The 14,505-nt window shown below is 45.2% G+C and overlaps 1 protein-coding gene across 2 annotated transcripts in view; it reads right to left on the bottom strand.

Annotated features, from left to right (window-relative positions):
- The window catches only part of CPM (carboxypeptidase M), a 69,696-nt gene that overhangs the window by 9,924 nt on the left and 45,267 nt on the right, over nucleotides 1-14,505 (bottom strand). For both annotated transcript variants that reach the window (XM_035002176.1, XM_035002175.1), the window contains exons 4-7: nucleotides 8,289-8,461; nucleotides 6,545-6,729; nucleotides 5,675-5,845; nucleotides 2,672-2,824 (exon numbers count right to left, since the gene is read on the bottom strand). In XM_035002176.1, coding sequence (XP_034858067.1) covers nucleotides 2,672-2,824; nucleotides 5,675-5,845; nucleotides 6,545-6,729; nucleotides 8,289-8,461 — 682 coding nt within the window. The remainder of the gene's footprint in view (nucleotides 1-2,671; nucleotides 2,825-5,674; nucleotides 5,846-6,544; nucleotides 6,730-8,288; nucleotides 8,462-14,505) is intronic.

Genomic DNA, 14,505 nt, shown 5'->3' with positions numbered 1-14,505 from the left:
TCATCTTAATGACATGAGAAGAAGCCACAAGGAAAAAATGACCCTGAACTATTCCCAGAACATTTTACTTAGTAATTATTTACTGGAGCAGAAAGATAACGCGGCATAATTATAGTTCCTTCAGAAAAGTTTAAAATGAAATATAAAATTTTGACACTTAGCAACAAAATCTTTGTCTCGAACATTAAGCAAACCTCTGCTTGACCCAAGTTGCCTTTCACTTTCCTAATTCTTGACTCTTCATTTTCCCCCCCCCAGAGAAGAAATTACTAAATGCCGTATTTCCTTCTCACATATTCAACAGATAGCAGCTGTGAACCTCTAGTTTCAGGTAATTTGTCCTTCTGCCTCTTCTAAAAGTTTCATTTATATTTATTCCTACTACTTGGTATGTATCCTTTTGATCTTTAGGTAGGACCCAACTATAAACATGTCATGACTTAATAACCCAATTATGCATTTATTCATTGGGTATCGGTGGCATTATTCTTTGAAGAGATATTCCCATCATGCCCTTCTTAGGAGGTCTTCTGACACATTAGGTAAGTACAGATAGATACCAGTCAGGCTCAGTGTAAATCCCAGGTCACTAAACATTCCCAGACTGTTTCATCACCTGTAAAATGGAAGTGATATGTACCACCTTCCAGGCCTTTCCTTCCCAGAGAAGGTAAGCCAGAGACTTCCAGATGGGTCCAAGTCTCAGATACATCTTAGCAAGTGGTGAAGCTAAGCCACTGAATGCAACACTGCTTGATAAATATCAGTACTTTCCTTAAACCACAGCAAAACCAGTAAGAAGGTTTGCTCCCATCATCCCCAAGCAAAGACAGTTTTTGGCTTCCTCCTACACACTGAAATGGAGAGAACCTATCAAGTGACAATGACCACACTATTAGTGTTTTGAAATTGGGTTTCATTAAATTAGGGGAAAAAAAAAAAAAAAAGCCTCTGTCTTAAACCACAAGGGGGCAGAGTTGATGTGCTTATACATTTATATTTTTAAGTAGGTTGTGCATCCCTGATTATAGGGATAGGCAGATGAATATTCTTTATAAAACCTGTGGACTTGTAAGCCCTCCAAATTAGTAATAGTCATGCTACAATGTGCATGTTACTTAACAGTTTACAAAGCTCCTTCACAGGCATTATTAGGCCAGCATGACACTTCAGAGCCCACCTTAATTCAGTGCTTGGAAAATAACCTTTACAGCTAGATTGAAATTCCAAAAAGAGTAGTGCAGTTATGTGGAGCATATTTCTTTTTCAGCTGCACTCCCATGTTGATGCTGATGAAGGAGAAATTTTACAATAGGCAGAGTAATACTAAATAAGGAAATACAATAGAAAGGCTAAATTACTATGTGCCTCATGAGGAAAATCTAGTAGCAAAATACCAGAATATTAGGAGAGGACCCAGTAATCTTAGTAACTGCTAGGATGCTGATGAAAAAAGACTCCTTTAACATCCCTACTTCATACATGTCTCAGCCCTGTGAATTCACCAATAATCTGTGTGCACCTGTGCTGTGGGGAGTGGTGCTGGAGGCTGGTTGGCAGGGAGGGGGGTGGGGGGCGGGGCATATATGGGGCCAAAGGAAGCTCTTAGTTATCCTTGCACTCAGCCCTGGACCCCCTGTGCGTCGGACTCTTCCCTGCGTCGCTCTAGCAGGTGGAAAGCTTTGGGGTAATTGCAGGAATTGTGCAGTTGTGCAGCAGGCCTATGATGCAACCCTCATCGACACAAACCCACACCTACTTCAGCGTGACGTAGCAGTCTAACTACTGTGCCAATTTCTGAAGCCCTTCTGAAGCCCTCTGAAGGGAGAGAGAGAACTGAAACCCTGGCAATGCAGAGAGCCTTCCACCCCCCGCCCACAGAGACACAGCCGGGCTAAAGAAGCTTAAACTGCATGACTCCATTGTCACCATCACAAGCACCGAGTTTCTCTGCTACAGTGGTTTTCGGAGCGTGGTCCCTGGACCAGCAGCACCAGCATCTCCTTGGGGAAGATGCACCATTCAAGATGCACTAAATCAAACTTCGGGGCTGGGGCCTGGCAATCTGAGTCTGCTGAGAGAGTCTGCTGTCCAGGTTTGAGAACTATCACTCTTGCCCGGTTAGTCTGTCCACCTGAGATAAAGGCTAGACAGCTGTCAGAAGACCAGCCTGGGAAGACTGCCAGGACCAGGTAGGTCATTTGGCAGAGTTGCAGGAGTGAGGGGTTTGAAGCTAATGGTGCTAGGTCAGCATCCCAGTACTAAGAAAAAGGCAAAATGGCATGTCCGGTGTTCTCTGGATCTATGATATTGTGTGACAAGTGATCAGCAAACTGTGCATTTCCTAGATGGGGAATGATTTAACAGAGTAATAACTTGTTTTCCTGGATCTTTTACGAAATTTCCACATGAAAAATTCGAAGTACTCTGGATTTTCCACCCCCATATTAAAGTAACATACATCATGCTTTCTCTTCTATGAACTGATGGGCACTGCATTTCTCACGTGCTGCAGATATTCATGCAGAGAAAATTCTTAATCATTAGTTCTGGTACTCAAAATGAGGCTGTACCAGGAAAACAAATAGGGGCTTACATTCTCTCAACCCAAAGGTTTTGTTACATGCTATGTTTTGTGTTAACAGGAATTAATAAAAAAAATCTTACAAACCTAGGTGAACCTGTTTTATATATTCAATCAATGAGGCCTTGTTTTTATTCCAGAAGAATGGAAGCTTCTCCTCATGAGGATATTTACAGCATGACAGCTCCAACGTAATTTCAAAACACTGGGCCCAGACGTAGTTGTAATCTTGCATTCCACCTAAACACAAACATATTTAATTTTTTAAGGTCTAAAATTGGAATGGAGTCAAGTATCCTGTACCTTGGGGACAAGTGAATCAGATAGCTGCAAGGAAAGTACATGTAAACAGGAAAAGATGAATTTGACATATTAGCATATAAACTCAGGGCTTGACGTTTTATCACCCAGGCATGAGCAGGCAGTCCTAAATACTCCCATATGGGTAACTGGATCAGAGCAGGCCCAAGTTCAACTGTGCAGCTGAGGGGGAGGGGAAGGGTCAGTCCTTTTTTGTCAATCATACATTACAAAAAGGATTCATCAGTGTACATTTCTTCTGTAAATTATATTCTAAACAGATATGGAACGATACTTCTAAAAAATTGTTTACAAACCATTCATAAATAATGTAAAGCTAAGTACACTCACTGGGAGAATAATGGCTAACGTTCAGCAAGTGTTTGCTATGACTGGGGAACCATTTGAAGAGCCTGTAACAGCAGTGACCCCCCCTCCCCCCCGTCTCGAGACAAGGAGACAATCCCAGAGGGTAAGTAACATGCACATGGGTGCAGAGCCCAGCGCAAACTGTCCTGCTCAAGGCCCTGTGCTCCTGCCCGTGACACCGAGCTGCTTCGGGGATGAAAGAGGGGGGCCGGGGCCGGCTCTCGGGACAGAAGGGACCCACGCCCCCTTCTGAGGCCGCCAGTGCCCATGCTCACCTCCCAGTTCTCACCTCTGGAGACCCTATTTTCAAAGGACTATAGTCCCATTTTGTATTTTCTCAAATGCAAAACTTTTCATATTTTAAAATCTCTGAATTGGGAGGGGTCTTAAACTTGATGGCTGAGAAACACCATTGTCATTAGATTGGCCAGGAACATTTTTGTTTCTTCCTTAGTGGTACAGTGTATTTTTATAATCAGTGGCATCTTGGATTTGATGAAATATAACTTTGAAGGAAGTACCTTCTGCCAGATTTTAATTTGTTATACTTGGTATCTGCCTAATAAAATATGTATTCTCAATTCTCTCGGGGTATTTGGGAAGTACTGAATTAGAAAAAACCTCATGCTAAGAAAGTAGTCAAAATATATCAAAAAATTTTATTAAGTAATATCTATGTAGGTCTAGATTCTAGCAGGAAGAATATCTCTGTCCTTTGTATTTATTTGCCTTCTAAGTTTTGTATTTCTCTCTGACCTTGTTTTCACCAAGAAATGAAAGAAAAGGAAGAAAGAAACAAAACCGAAGTCCTGGGTTGGATGGCTGCCAGGCAGAAAGAACCGAAATGGCAGAACAGGCGTACAAAGCGCGCAGGAGTGGGACTGCTAAGCGTGGGGTGTGCAGCTCTGGCTAATGCAACTCGGGCCTGGTGGACAAAACCTCCAGACCGAGCCGGAATGCTCTAAGCTCCTCAAAGTAGCGGGCTCTGCCTGCCTTTCTTCTCGGGGTACGCCGCTTCCCGACAGCCACGTTAGCTTCCTGGCTCATTCCCCACACATCTGGATCTGCCTTGAAGGTTACAGATGGCCATGAGGGACAGCTCTGCCCTGGAGCAGGAGGGAGCCCTCGGCTGCCTGCGAAGAGTGAAGAGCGGGCATGGGCCTGGGGCGGGAACTGTATCGGGGACAACAGAGAGGAGTGTGGGATGCTGCGGTGTCTAGCTGGCCCTGCTGCTTTCAGCACCTGGGAAGCTGGCAGAGACCGGAAAGTACCAGCCTGTGCAACAGGACGGCACAGCCTGTGCCTCCCAGTGACAACTGGGAAAGGGGCCCGCGTGCCGCAACGCAGCCTCCAGCTCGCTGCGGGCGGGGTCGGGCGAACCAGTCTCACAGGGGGCACCTTCCACCACCGAGGCCCAGTCCCCGCCGCTCTTCCGCCCTAGGGCCCTCCCGCTCGCTCAGGCCCCCGACAAGCCCGAGTTCTCCTATGCCCCTGGGCTTGCTTACGTGATTCCTTTTACAAGAACAGCCCCCTCCCCCCCATCCCGTGACCCCTACATGGCAGTCTCCTTACCCGTTCCCTCACCCGGCCGTCCTGGTCCAAGGGCAGAAAACCGGACCCTCCCTCCCCCACCCCAACCAGGTATCTAGCTGGAAAAGCGTTTTTTTTTTTTTAATTTTATTTATTTATTTGTGAGAGAGAATGAGATAGAGCATGAGAGGGGGGAGGGTCAGAGGGAGCAGCAGACCCCCCGCTGAGCAGGGAGCCCGATGCGGGACTCGATCCCGGGACTCCAGGATCATGACCTGAGCCGAAGGCAGTCGCGCAACCAACTGAGCCACCCAGGCGCCCTGGAAAAGCGTTCTTGTTCAGCTTGCAAAGTGGCTTTAAAAATCATGGTACCTCACGTACAAGTTCAGCTTGTTTTACAAACTGGGCGATCTGGCGATATTTGGATCCCCCTGGCGTGTGGCCCTAAGTAGCTGGATTAGCAGGGGTCCCTGGTCGATGTGACATAAACATTACATTTCTCCAGGGGCTTCTCCACTCCTTGTTGTACTCTGGCTTTCTACCTCTCGGGCACACTACCTTTTCCAAACCTCCCATTTTTATTCTAATCACACTGCCACCACAGTTATTTACTTGCGTGCTGCTCTTCCCTATTAAGCCCGAGGGTAGGGGCTGGGTCCTGTTCAGCCTTCTTGGCAAAGTTCCCAGCTCATCGTGGGCAAACGCTGAGCGAGCATCTGAGCAGCTCTCGGGCCGTCACCCCCTAGTGCTTCTGGGCCATGAGCTGACAGAGACACGACTAAAGGATGGCACCGTGCCAAACAAATCTGGACACCTGCAGGGGTCAACCAAAGACAGTGGCACCTCTGGATGAAGGCAATAGGAGAATGCCAGAAGGGCAGAGAAACTGACCTTTGAGTGGATACCAGGAGTAGCCATTTGTGATTCCGTTAGGAAAGTTCATTTTGTTTTTACACTGGTCTCCTTTCTTCATGGTGGGATTTCTTGAAGCGTAGGTATGTGCAAGGTGTTGAAAAACATCGTCGTCAGGGGTTAAGCTATGGGAATGTAACATCCCCGTCGCTGTGTGTGAAAAACAAACCAAGACCTTTCTGTTGGTGTCGGAGTACAAGTACTCGGAAACACGTGGCGCCGTATTAGAAAACACGCCACCGCATCACAGGCAAAGACCCTGCTTTCCCAGAGGGACACGTGTCCACTTCCACGAGGGCTCCCCCTACCCTTTCTCCTCGTTTCTAATGAGCAGACACAGGGTGATAGCACACGAAACAAACTAGATGCATATTCCAACTCCTCCTGTATCGGCTTACAAGGTGAATAGCCTCTTAGTCACTCTCACTCATTTCTGGAGGGGGATAAGCTCTCCTTACATACTGAAGGGGTTAAATAAAGGCACTGCGCTCGTTTTAAGTCCTCATCCCACGGAGTTTTAAGAGGAGTCAAATGATTGCTCCTATGATTAGCAAAGAAAGGTAAGTTATTCCGGTTTTATTTACTTTCAGGCATGTTGCCTCTTGTGGGGTATTCTAACCCGATTCTACTATTTTCCCGATGAATCTCAGATAATCCTGGGGGTCGCCAGGTCAGCCACCGTGCCCATCTGCGGTCTATAAATTGTAGGAAGAGTGGCTCAGAGGTGAGAAAACGAGCTCTTCCACCCCTGGCCGCAAAGGGCAGAGGGCAGACTTGTTCCCCTCCGGAGGCCGACTCTGCAGTCCCGCTCCGGGCTCAGGAAGCCAGGCCGGGCCGCTGTTTGCTCACCTGGAACACTGTTGTCAAACGGGTAACTGGCCACCAGGGCGCCGCCGTGGAGGTTTGCAGAGAGGACAAACGTCTCTGTTTTCAGCCACTCCATGACAGCCACAGTCTCAGGCTGCCTTGACACGTTATTAAATTCAAAAGCATCAGGGAAATTTCTATTCAGGTCATAGTAGTTATTATTTTCCCTTTAAAAGAAAGAATATTTTTGGGTTTACTGATGGTATGTGAGGAAGTGGACTCGTGCAGTGTGTATCCCTTTGGTTTGGGCTCCAGGTGTTCTTCCAAATGTGAGCACAGGGAAGGTGGATGGTCAGTCACCTGGGTAGCCTCGGAGGGCCACCCCTGGCATTCACGCACTCCGCAGCCCCTCCCGTGTGACTGGCTCTTACCAGGGGGATCGTAGCTGTTGTGCTGTAAGCAGGGGTTTGATGAGTGTTTGCATTTCAGGGCTTTTGCTCTTGGAACACTTCCTCTGGGAAACCTGAGACTCCGGTGCTAACCCCGTGGAGAGTCCGCCCGGAGAAATGAGGAACCCAGGTGACAGCCAGAATTGAGACCCCAGACATGTCCCAGGCTGGTGGTCTCAGCCAGCCCGAGCTGAGGCTCCAGACGATGGTACAGAGCTTGGCCAGCCTTGCTCTGGCTTGTCCAAATTCCTGACTTACAGAATTGAGAGTAAATAAAAAGGGAATGAATCCCTAAATTTGGGGATGGTTTGTTATATAGCAACTGATAACAAACAACAGGAACACACTATTTATACAAATGTACTTCTGGAAAGTAGACTGGCCATGTTTAAATACACTAGAAAAACCTAAAGTTGAAGGGAATCAATGGTGAGATTTTATTTATTTTTGGTAAAAACAAACAAATGTTTGCCCAAATATAAATGTATGTTAGACATTTGAGAAATTCTAAACTTCCTGAGGCACATTGCAACAAAATAAACTGTTTAAATCAGAAATACAAGACTCCCTCTTCTTTTTTAACAGCTTTTTTAGAGAGAGAGTGCACAAATGGGGGGAGGGACAGAGAGAGAGAAGCAGACTCCCCGCTGAGCACAGAGCCCCAGAGCTCCATCTCACGACCCCGAGATCATGACCTGAGCCGAAATCAAGGGTCAGACACTTAACCGACTGAGCCACCCGAGCGCCCTGACTCCCTCTTCTTTTGTGGTTAGTTCTTGCACTGGCTTAATAAACTAACTGGTAATTACTGACGGCCCAGCTAGGCCCTGGAGATTTAACAGTGAGCAACATGGGTGACAGGATTCCTGCCCCCAGCGTAGCTTACAGATCTGTGTGGAGAGAGACACTGAACAAAAAATCAGACCTTAAAATTTGTGCCATGAAGGTAAAGTGGCAGGCGGTATGAACCAGGGGCCTAATAGAGGACAGGTCATGGAGGGAGTCTCTGAGGAAACGCTGTTTGGCAGCGAGAGGGGCGAGGAGTGGGAAGTGAGATGCGTCCAGCGCCTGAGGCGAGAGAGAACCAGGTCGGTTCAGGAGATGGAGGAGACTCCGAGGGGCTGGGGCAGGGTGAGCGAGCGCGAGCAGTAGGGCGGGCACGGGAGTAAAGCAGCCTTCTTTGGGATTCTACTTTTCGTCCTCAAAGCAGTGGCAGCCTGAAGAGTTTTCAGCATGGCAGTGACATGACCCAGGCTGAGCTGGTTCACTAATAAGGCCCCGGGGTACTGTCTGATGGGGGCCTTGTTGTTGTTCTCAAGAGAGGAGCCCATCCTCACCTTCCATTACTGTAAAAACAGTCAGGCTTCATGACCACTTCAAATCCATCTGGGTTCATTGAAGGCAGGAAGTGTATCCGGGTGCTGTGGATTAAATTTGTGATTTCAAAGTCTTTTCCATCATTGGTTACGAGATGTTCAATTAAGTGCAGAAGGAGCTCCCGCCCGACAGTCTGTGTGTGTGAAAGACAAAACGGGATATTATTAGGTCAGAGGAGAATAGTCCCTAAAGCACAAATCGCCCCACGAGGGGTTCTGCTACAGTTTGGTATTTGAAACCAAAACCAGTTGTGAGACCACGATTTCTCAAACACATGGGGGCTCTGGCAAGTGGCAATCAGTCACCAGCGCGCTGAAAACTCTCAGCGAAAATTACTTAGAAAGTCAATTTTTTTTTTTAAAGTACCCATATGTGAAGAATTTACTTTTCAATAAAAAAAATGAATTAGGTGGGATAAAGGTTATGCTCATTATGTTTCCAATTTGTTTCCCTTCCAAAACACTTCCCAGACTGGAAGGGCAGGGGCGGCGCTTGGAGGGCACGGGAGCGCGGCTCCGCGAGCATGTGCGGTGCGGCAGGTCGCCGTCGTGAGGGTGTCGGGGGACGGCAGGGGGACACACCCTGCATCAGACCCAGTAGACAGGTGTCGATTTTGGTAGGGGAAAATTCAGGCTTGTAACAGGCACAACTTAAATAGGTTTCAGACTTTAATATCCCTATTTCCAAATTTCCCTCTTGCACCCTTGTGCAATGTTTGCCCTATCTGCGTATTTCCGATTGCCACATTCTCGTGTTGCCGAAACTTGAGTGATTTGCACATCATTCTCATAATTTTTTTTTGCTATATCTGCATATTATCTATATGACTGCTCATTTATATTTTCTTTAAATTGGCTCACTTTTTACTTACAGGAGAAATGAAAACCTTTGTGTCATTACCATTTTGCTAGACAGGTTTCTAATGTACACTGTTTGAAAAGCAGGACTATGAAAATAAAAATGGTCATCTCCACCCACAATTATCTTATGTATCACCAGTGACTGGGAAACTGGAGACCTATGAGAGATCTCGTTTTATAATCCTCAATGGTAAGGACTATTTTTTTTTATTGTTATTTAAAAAAAGTAATTCACACCTCAACCTTATTATAGAAAGATCTGACTAGGCTATCTCAGCTTGTCTCTATAATCCTGGGTTCAGGGAATCTGCTTCTGAGTAAGGAATGCTGGCCTCTCATGGACGGTCAGATGCTGCTGAGGGTCAGTCCCCGGGAAATCTAGGGCAGCGGCTGCTTAAGGGCTGCCAAGCAGAGGTACTACTATGGTAGGCAGTGAGCAGGGCAGGAGTTTCCAGTTACAGCTCCACCGTATGAATTCACTGCTGTGACGACAGGTGAGCAATCCTTGAATGGTAATTTCTCACTTTATGCCCCACTGGCAAGGAAAGAAACCACATTTGATGAATTTGTGATCCTAATGAACATGGAATAATTGAAATGGGGACTAAGAAAACTTGGAATATGTCAATTACGTATTCACAGGTAGCCGTAAATTTCAGAGTGGAAATATATTCAATTCTGACTTCAATTTTTTTTTTCCTACTTATTTCTATCTTCTACTACCTTGATTTTTGTTTTTACAGTCAAAATTGTCAGCTTGTGGGGCGCCTGGGTGGCTCAGTAGGTTAAGTGTGTCTGCCTTCAGCTCAGGTCACGATCCTGTGATGGAGCCTCCCATCAGGCTCCCTGCTCAGCAGGGAGTTTGCTTCTCCCTCTGCCTCTGCCCCCTGCTCATGCTCTCTATCTCAAATAAATAAAATCTTAAAAAAAAAAATTGTCAGCTTGAAAAAGTCTTTACAGATAACCAAAAAAGGCAAGTAAGCCACACACAAGGTTTCCAAGCGTCTGTTTTGGGAGCTCAAGCACTCTGGAAGCAGCCTCATGAGCTACTTGCTGGCCAGTGGAGGAGCTGCAGTGACTCTCATTTGTGAAAAGCTAATTTACACGTGGAAAGTGCAGTGATTTAAGGAGCGTTGTGCTAAGGGGTTGGGGAGGAGGCAGTGACCAAGAGTCACCTGCAGCTCCTGAGATTTCTAAATGTTAGTTGGGACTGTCGGGCAGTTGGTTCAGTTAGAGGGACGAATCAGGAAGAACCCGAGGCCCATGTGAGTCCCCAGTCAAGGACAGAGGAGCCGCACCAGAATCCCCATGGGGCTCAAGATGTGCCTTTCCCTCAACTATCTCAACTAAACAATCTCAAGCACGCCACAACTCAAGACGTGAGTTGGCAAAGACATTCAACCAACTCAAAGCAAATGAAAACAAAGAGGAGTCAAGAAGCTGTGATTAGGCTGTAGAATGAGACTGAGGAACTGTGGGAGAACAGGTACAGAACAGAATGGAAAAGTTAATGTTTATCATTAACAGAGGGTGGGGGCTGGGGGAGACAAGTGTTCATAGCAAGGGGTTAGAAGGTTCTATCAACAGCTGAAAACTATATATTTTCAATGATTACAATTTCCAAGTTTTCCCTCATTTTTTTCTTGACTTTGGAAGAATCATCTGGTAATTTCTTATTTTGAGAAAATATTTATCAAGTTCACCGATTATTTTAGTTTCACTTCGGTTTATCCTGTCCAAGTAAAATGAAATCTCGTACTTATTTAAAGGGTAACAGAATATGGCACCCATTTTATTTTGTATCCTTTTAATCCTTCTCATTCTCTTACTACAGAAACCCATAGATGTCTAGAATGATGTGTGGCAAATATTAATGATGGTTATTTCTGAGTGATAGTATTCTGAATGATTTTTATTCATTTTTCCGGTGTCACTTTTTAAAGAAAACCTTTATTATTTTTACGAAACCAAAAAAAATCATGATTCTTTCAAGTCAACAAATGTAGAACGAAGGTATTTTCTGTTTGTCTCCATATTCCAAAACAAATCACATGTCCTTAACTGCAGAGGATAAGTAAAAAATCTTGGAAATATGGTAAAGAACGAATTAAGAGTCAGATAATTTAAAAACTGCTGAGGTTAAACAGCTAAAATTTCAGGGAGTTAAAATCCTCTCTTTTTGTTGGGCTATATTTTGCTGTCTTCCCAACAGCAGATTTATGCCAAATATTATTCAAATTAATTCTTCCCAACCTTAATATAAATGTTTCAAGCACTCATTCATGTTTTATGCATAAACCTCCCTTCTTTAAAACTAAGTCTTTGAATATGAAACCCCAGAGAGTCCAAATTTTAAAAAAGAACACGGTCAAAGCAATCCCAATAGCTTAATCAGCTTTCCATTTAGCACGCTCACTTCCTCTCTGGGAGGGTGTAGACTTAATATGAGAATCCCTCATGAAGAGACTGAAAGGCTGGATGAACACACCAGTTTCGGGAGCCTTTCACTGATCATTCATCTGCCAGTTAAAATGGCAATAACCCAGAAAGCAGAAAATAAATTCTCCATCAGTTTTAGTTTACAATCAAGGTGGAATTTGCTAGAGAGATAAAAATGAGTGTTCTACCTCTTCAAAGAATGTTTTTTTAACAGTGGAAAAAAATTTTTAAAGAGTCTACAATTACTAGGTAATCTGGGAGAGTGAGAGTGAGAGAGAGAGAAAGACAACAAAACCCAGCTATCCCAATGACGGAATCTGTTTTTAAATGCTACACTGTAATGCAGCCGCTCGGTGGAAGAAAAGCCTGTGACCTCTGGGGCTCCCGAAATGGTGTATTACTGATTTAATTCATTTGTCTGATTGCCTCCTTTAGTCCTTCTTCAAATATCAGCCTAAATATTACGTTATCTAGCAGACTTTTCCCTGGGCTCCCAAAGTCTGGGTGCCATGACCTACGCATGTGGTCCCAGAACTCTGCACGCTCGTGTTTCTCCTAATACCGCCCACATACATTCACAATCGCCCGGCTGACCTTGACTGACCTTGACTGACCTTGACTGACCACCCCGCCCCCCCCCCCATCCTCTAAGCCTTGAGGGCAGAGATCCTAACGGGCTTCCTCTGTAGCGCTGGTATCTTGCCCAGCTCTGGGGATATCATATACTCAATAAATGATTGCTGATTACTGTTGACAAATCCATTACAAGGTCAAGACTATTATTCTAAGGAGGAAATTTCTGAAAACATGAGGACTTAAGCTGCTTAATGAGGGCAGAGGTACAAATGATCAAATTAGAGGCGCCTGGGTGGCTCAGTCATTAAGTGTCTGCCTTAGGCTCAGGTCATGATCCCAGGGTCCTGGGATGGAGCCCCACATCAGACTCCCTGCTCGGCGGGAAGCCTGTTTCTCCCTCTCCCACTCCCCCTGCTTGTGTTCCTGCTCTCGCTGCCTCTCCGTCATATAAATAAAATCTTAAAAAAAAAAAAAAGATCAAGTTATTTCCTTTGAACCATTTTCAACATTGAACCACTTTTCCAGGGGTGGGGGCTAACAATTCTGATCCTGCCAAGGACTCAGGATATCTGGTCACCCTAGCCCAGCCTTACCAAAAGGGGAGATGAAGAGAAAAAGCACAATTACAGGAGAAATTTAATACATGCTTAAAAGAATCCGACACTTCACTTGGAATAAAGATTAATTCTAGCTCCAAAAGGAGAAAATTAATGATCTAAAGCCACACTGCATAACTGAGGACATTCTGCTATCATCTGTGATAATGGTGGAAAACAGAACTTGGCAAATGGCATCTGGAAGGACAAGCTTTAATTTGTTTTTTTAGTACATTTGGAACTTGTACTGCATGTTGACTACACATCCCAGATTTTCCAGCATGGGCAAAATTCAGATATTATGTCTTAGTGTTCATATAAACCATTAAAATGCCCTTTAAATACAAACAGCATATAAACTACATCTCATAAGTTGTCTCTTATATGTCTAGAAGGGGTGTGAAAATCATTTATCCATTATCCTTTATTTTTAGGTTGAAAAATATGGCCACTGTTATCCAGGGAATGTTTCTGCTTTCAACTTATATATCTAGAACACAATAAACTATAAATTAATGCCACCCAAATGTGAAATTCTAAGTGTGATGTGGATATTTCAGAAGTATACTGAGGGGCACCTGTGTGGCTCAGTTGGTTAAGCATCTGCCTTCAGCTCAGGTCATGATCTCGGGGTCCTGGGATCAAGTCCCGCATGGGGCTCCCTGCTCAGCGGGGAGTCTGCTTCTCCCTCTCCCTCTGTCTGCCACTCCCCCTGCTTGTGCTCTCTCTCTCTCTGTCAAATAAATAAAATCTTAAAAAAAAAAAAGTCTACCTGATTAACCCATCACAGTAAAAGTAATTTATTGATTTTTTTTTTTTTTTAGAGATTTTATTTATTTGACAGAGAGAGAGACAGCGAGAGCAGGAACACAAGCAGGGGGAGTGGGAGAGGGAGAAGCAGACCTCCCGCCGAGCAGGGAGCCCGATGTGGGACTCGATCCCAGGACCCTGGGATCATGACCTGAACCGAAGGCAGACGCTTAACGACTGAGCCACCCAGGCGCCCTATTGATGTTTAAGTAATAGGAGCTTAGGGGGGAAAAAAAGAATCCAAATTGGCAATTCAGTTAAGCACAACAAGCACATATTGAATACCTACCCCCATACTACTTAAGACCATGGCCCTGAGGTCAAGGGAACCTTGGGAACCCAGCCTGTAACCTCTCCTTTGCCTATTACTGGATTAGCTTAAAACTACTGGCACTCAACGTTCTCAGCACATAGTCATGCCTCACTTCAGTATTTCCATTAGAGAGGAATTAGAGATGTCCTAACAATCTAGAGATTAGCGAAGATTTTCTTTTTCTACAAAGTTTAAAAACCAGGATAGGAGACAGGCACAAAACAGTGCGAGGAGGCCTTGAGGAAGGAACAAGGAGTGATCTTCCCAGGCTTCTCTCCTGTCCACATTAGGCTGAAAGCATTAAGATGTTCCCAGTTTTGGGGCCTGGTAGATTATTGGTTATAGCTTACCTCAAAGCCAGCCATGAGCAGAAGGAGGGCACAGGGGACAAAGACCCTATTCTCAAACACTGTCAGTACTGGTGGAGGAAGGGAACGGTAGGGAGCCCCCCACTCAGCGTGTGCCGGCATCACCCCTTCCAAGGAGAAACAATCACCAGACTTCAGCTATGTCTGTACCACCGACTAGGCACCTGCATACGTTAAAACTAGGATCGAGGCTTCTACAAGGCGACATGTCAGTG

Source organism: Mirounga leonina, unplaced genomic scaffold (genome assembly GCF_011800145.1).
Source record: "Mirounga leonina isolate KUSES-001 unplaced genomic scaffold, KU_Mleo_1.0 Mir_126, whole genome shotgun sequence".
Taxonomy (NCBI): Eukaryota; Metazoa; Chordata; class Mammalia; order Carnivora; family Phocidae; genus Mirounga; species Mirounga leonina.
This window is presented reverse-complemented; position numbering and strand designations above follow the sequence as displayed.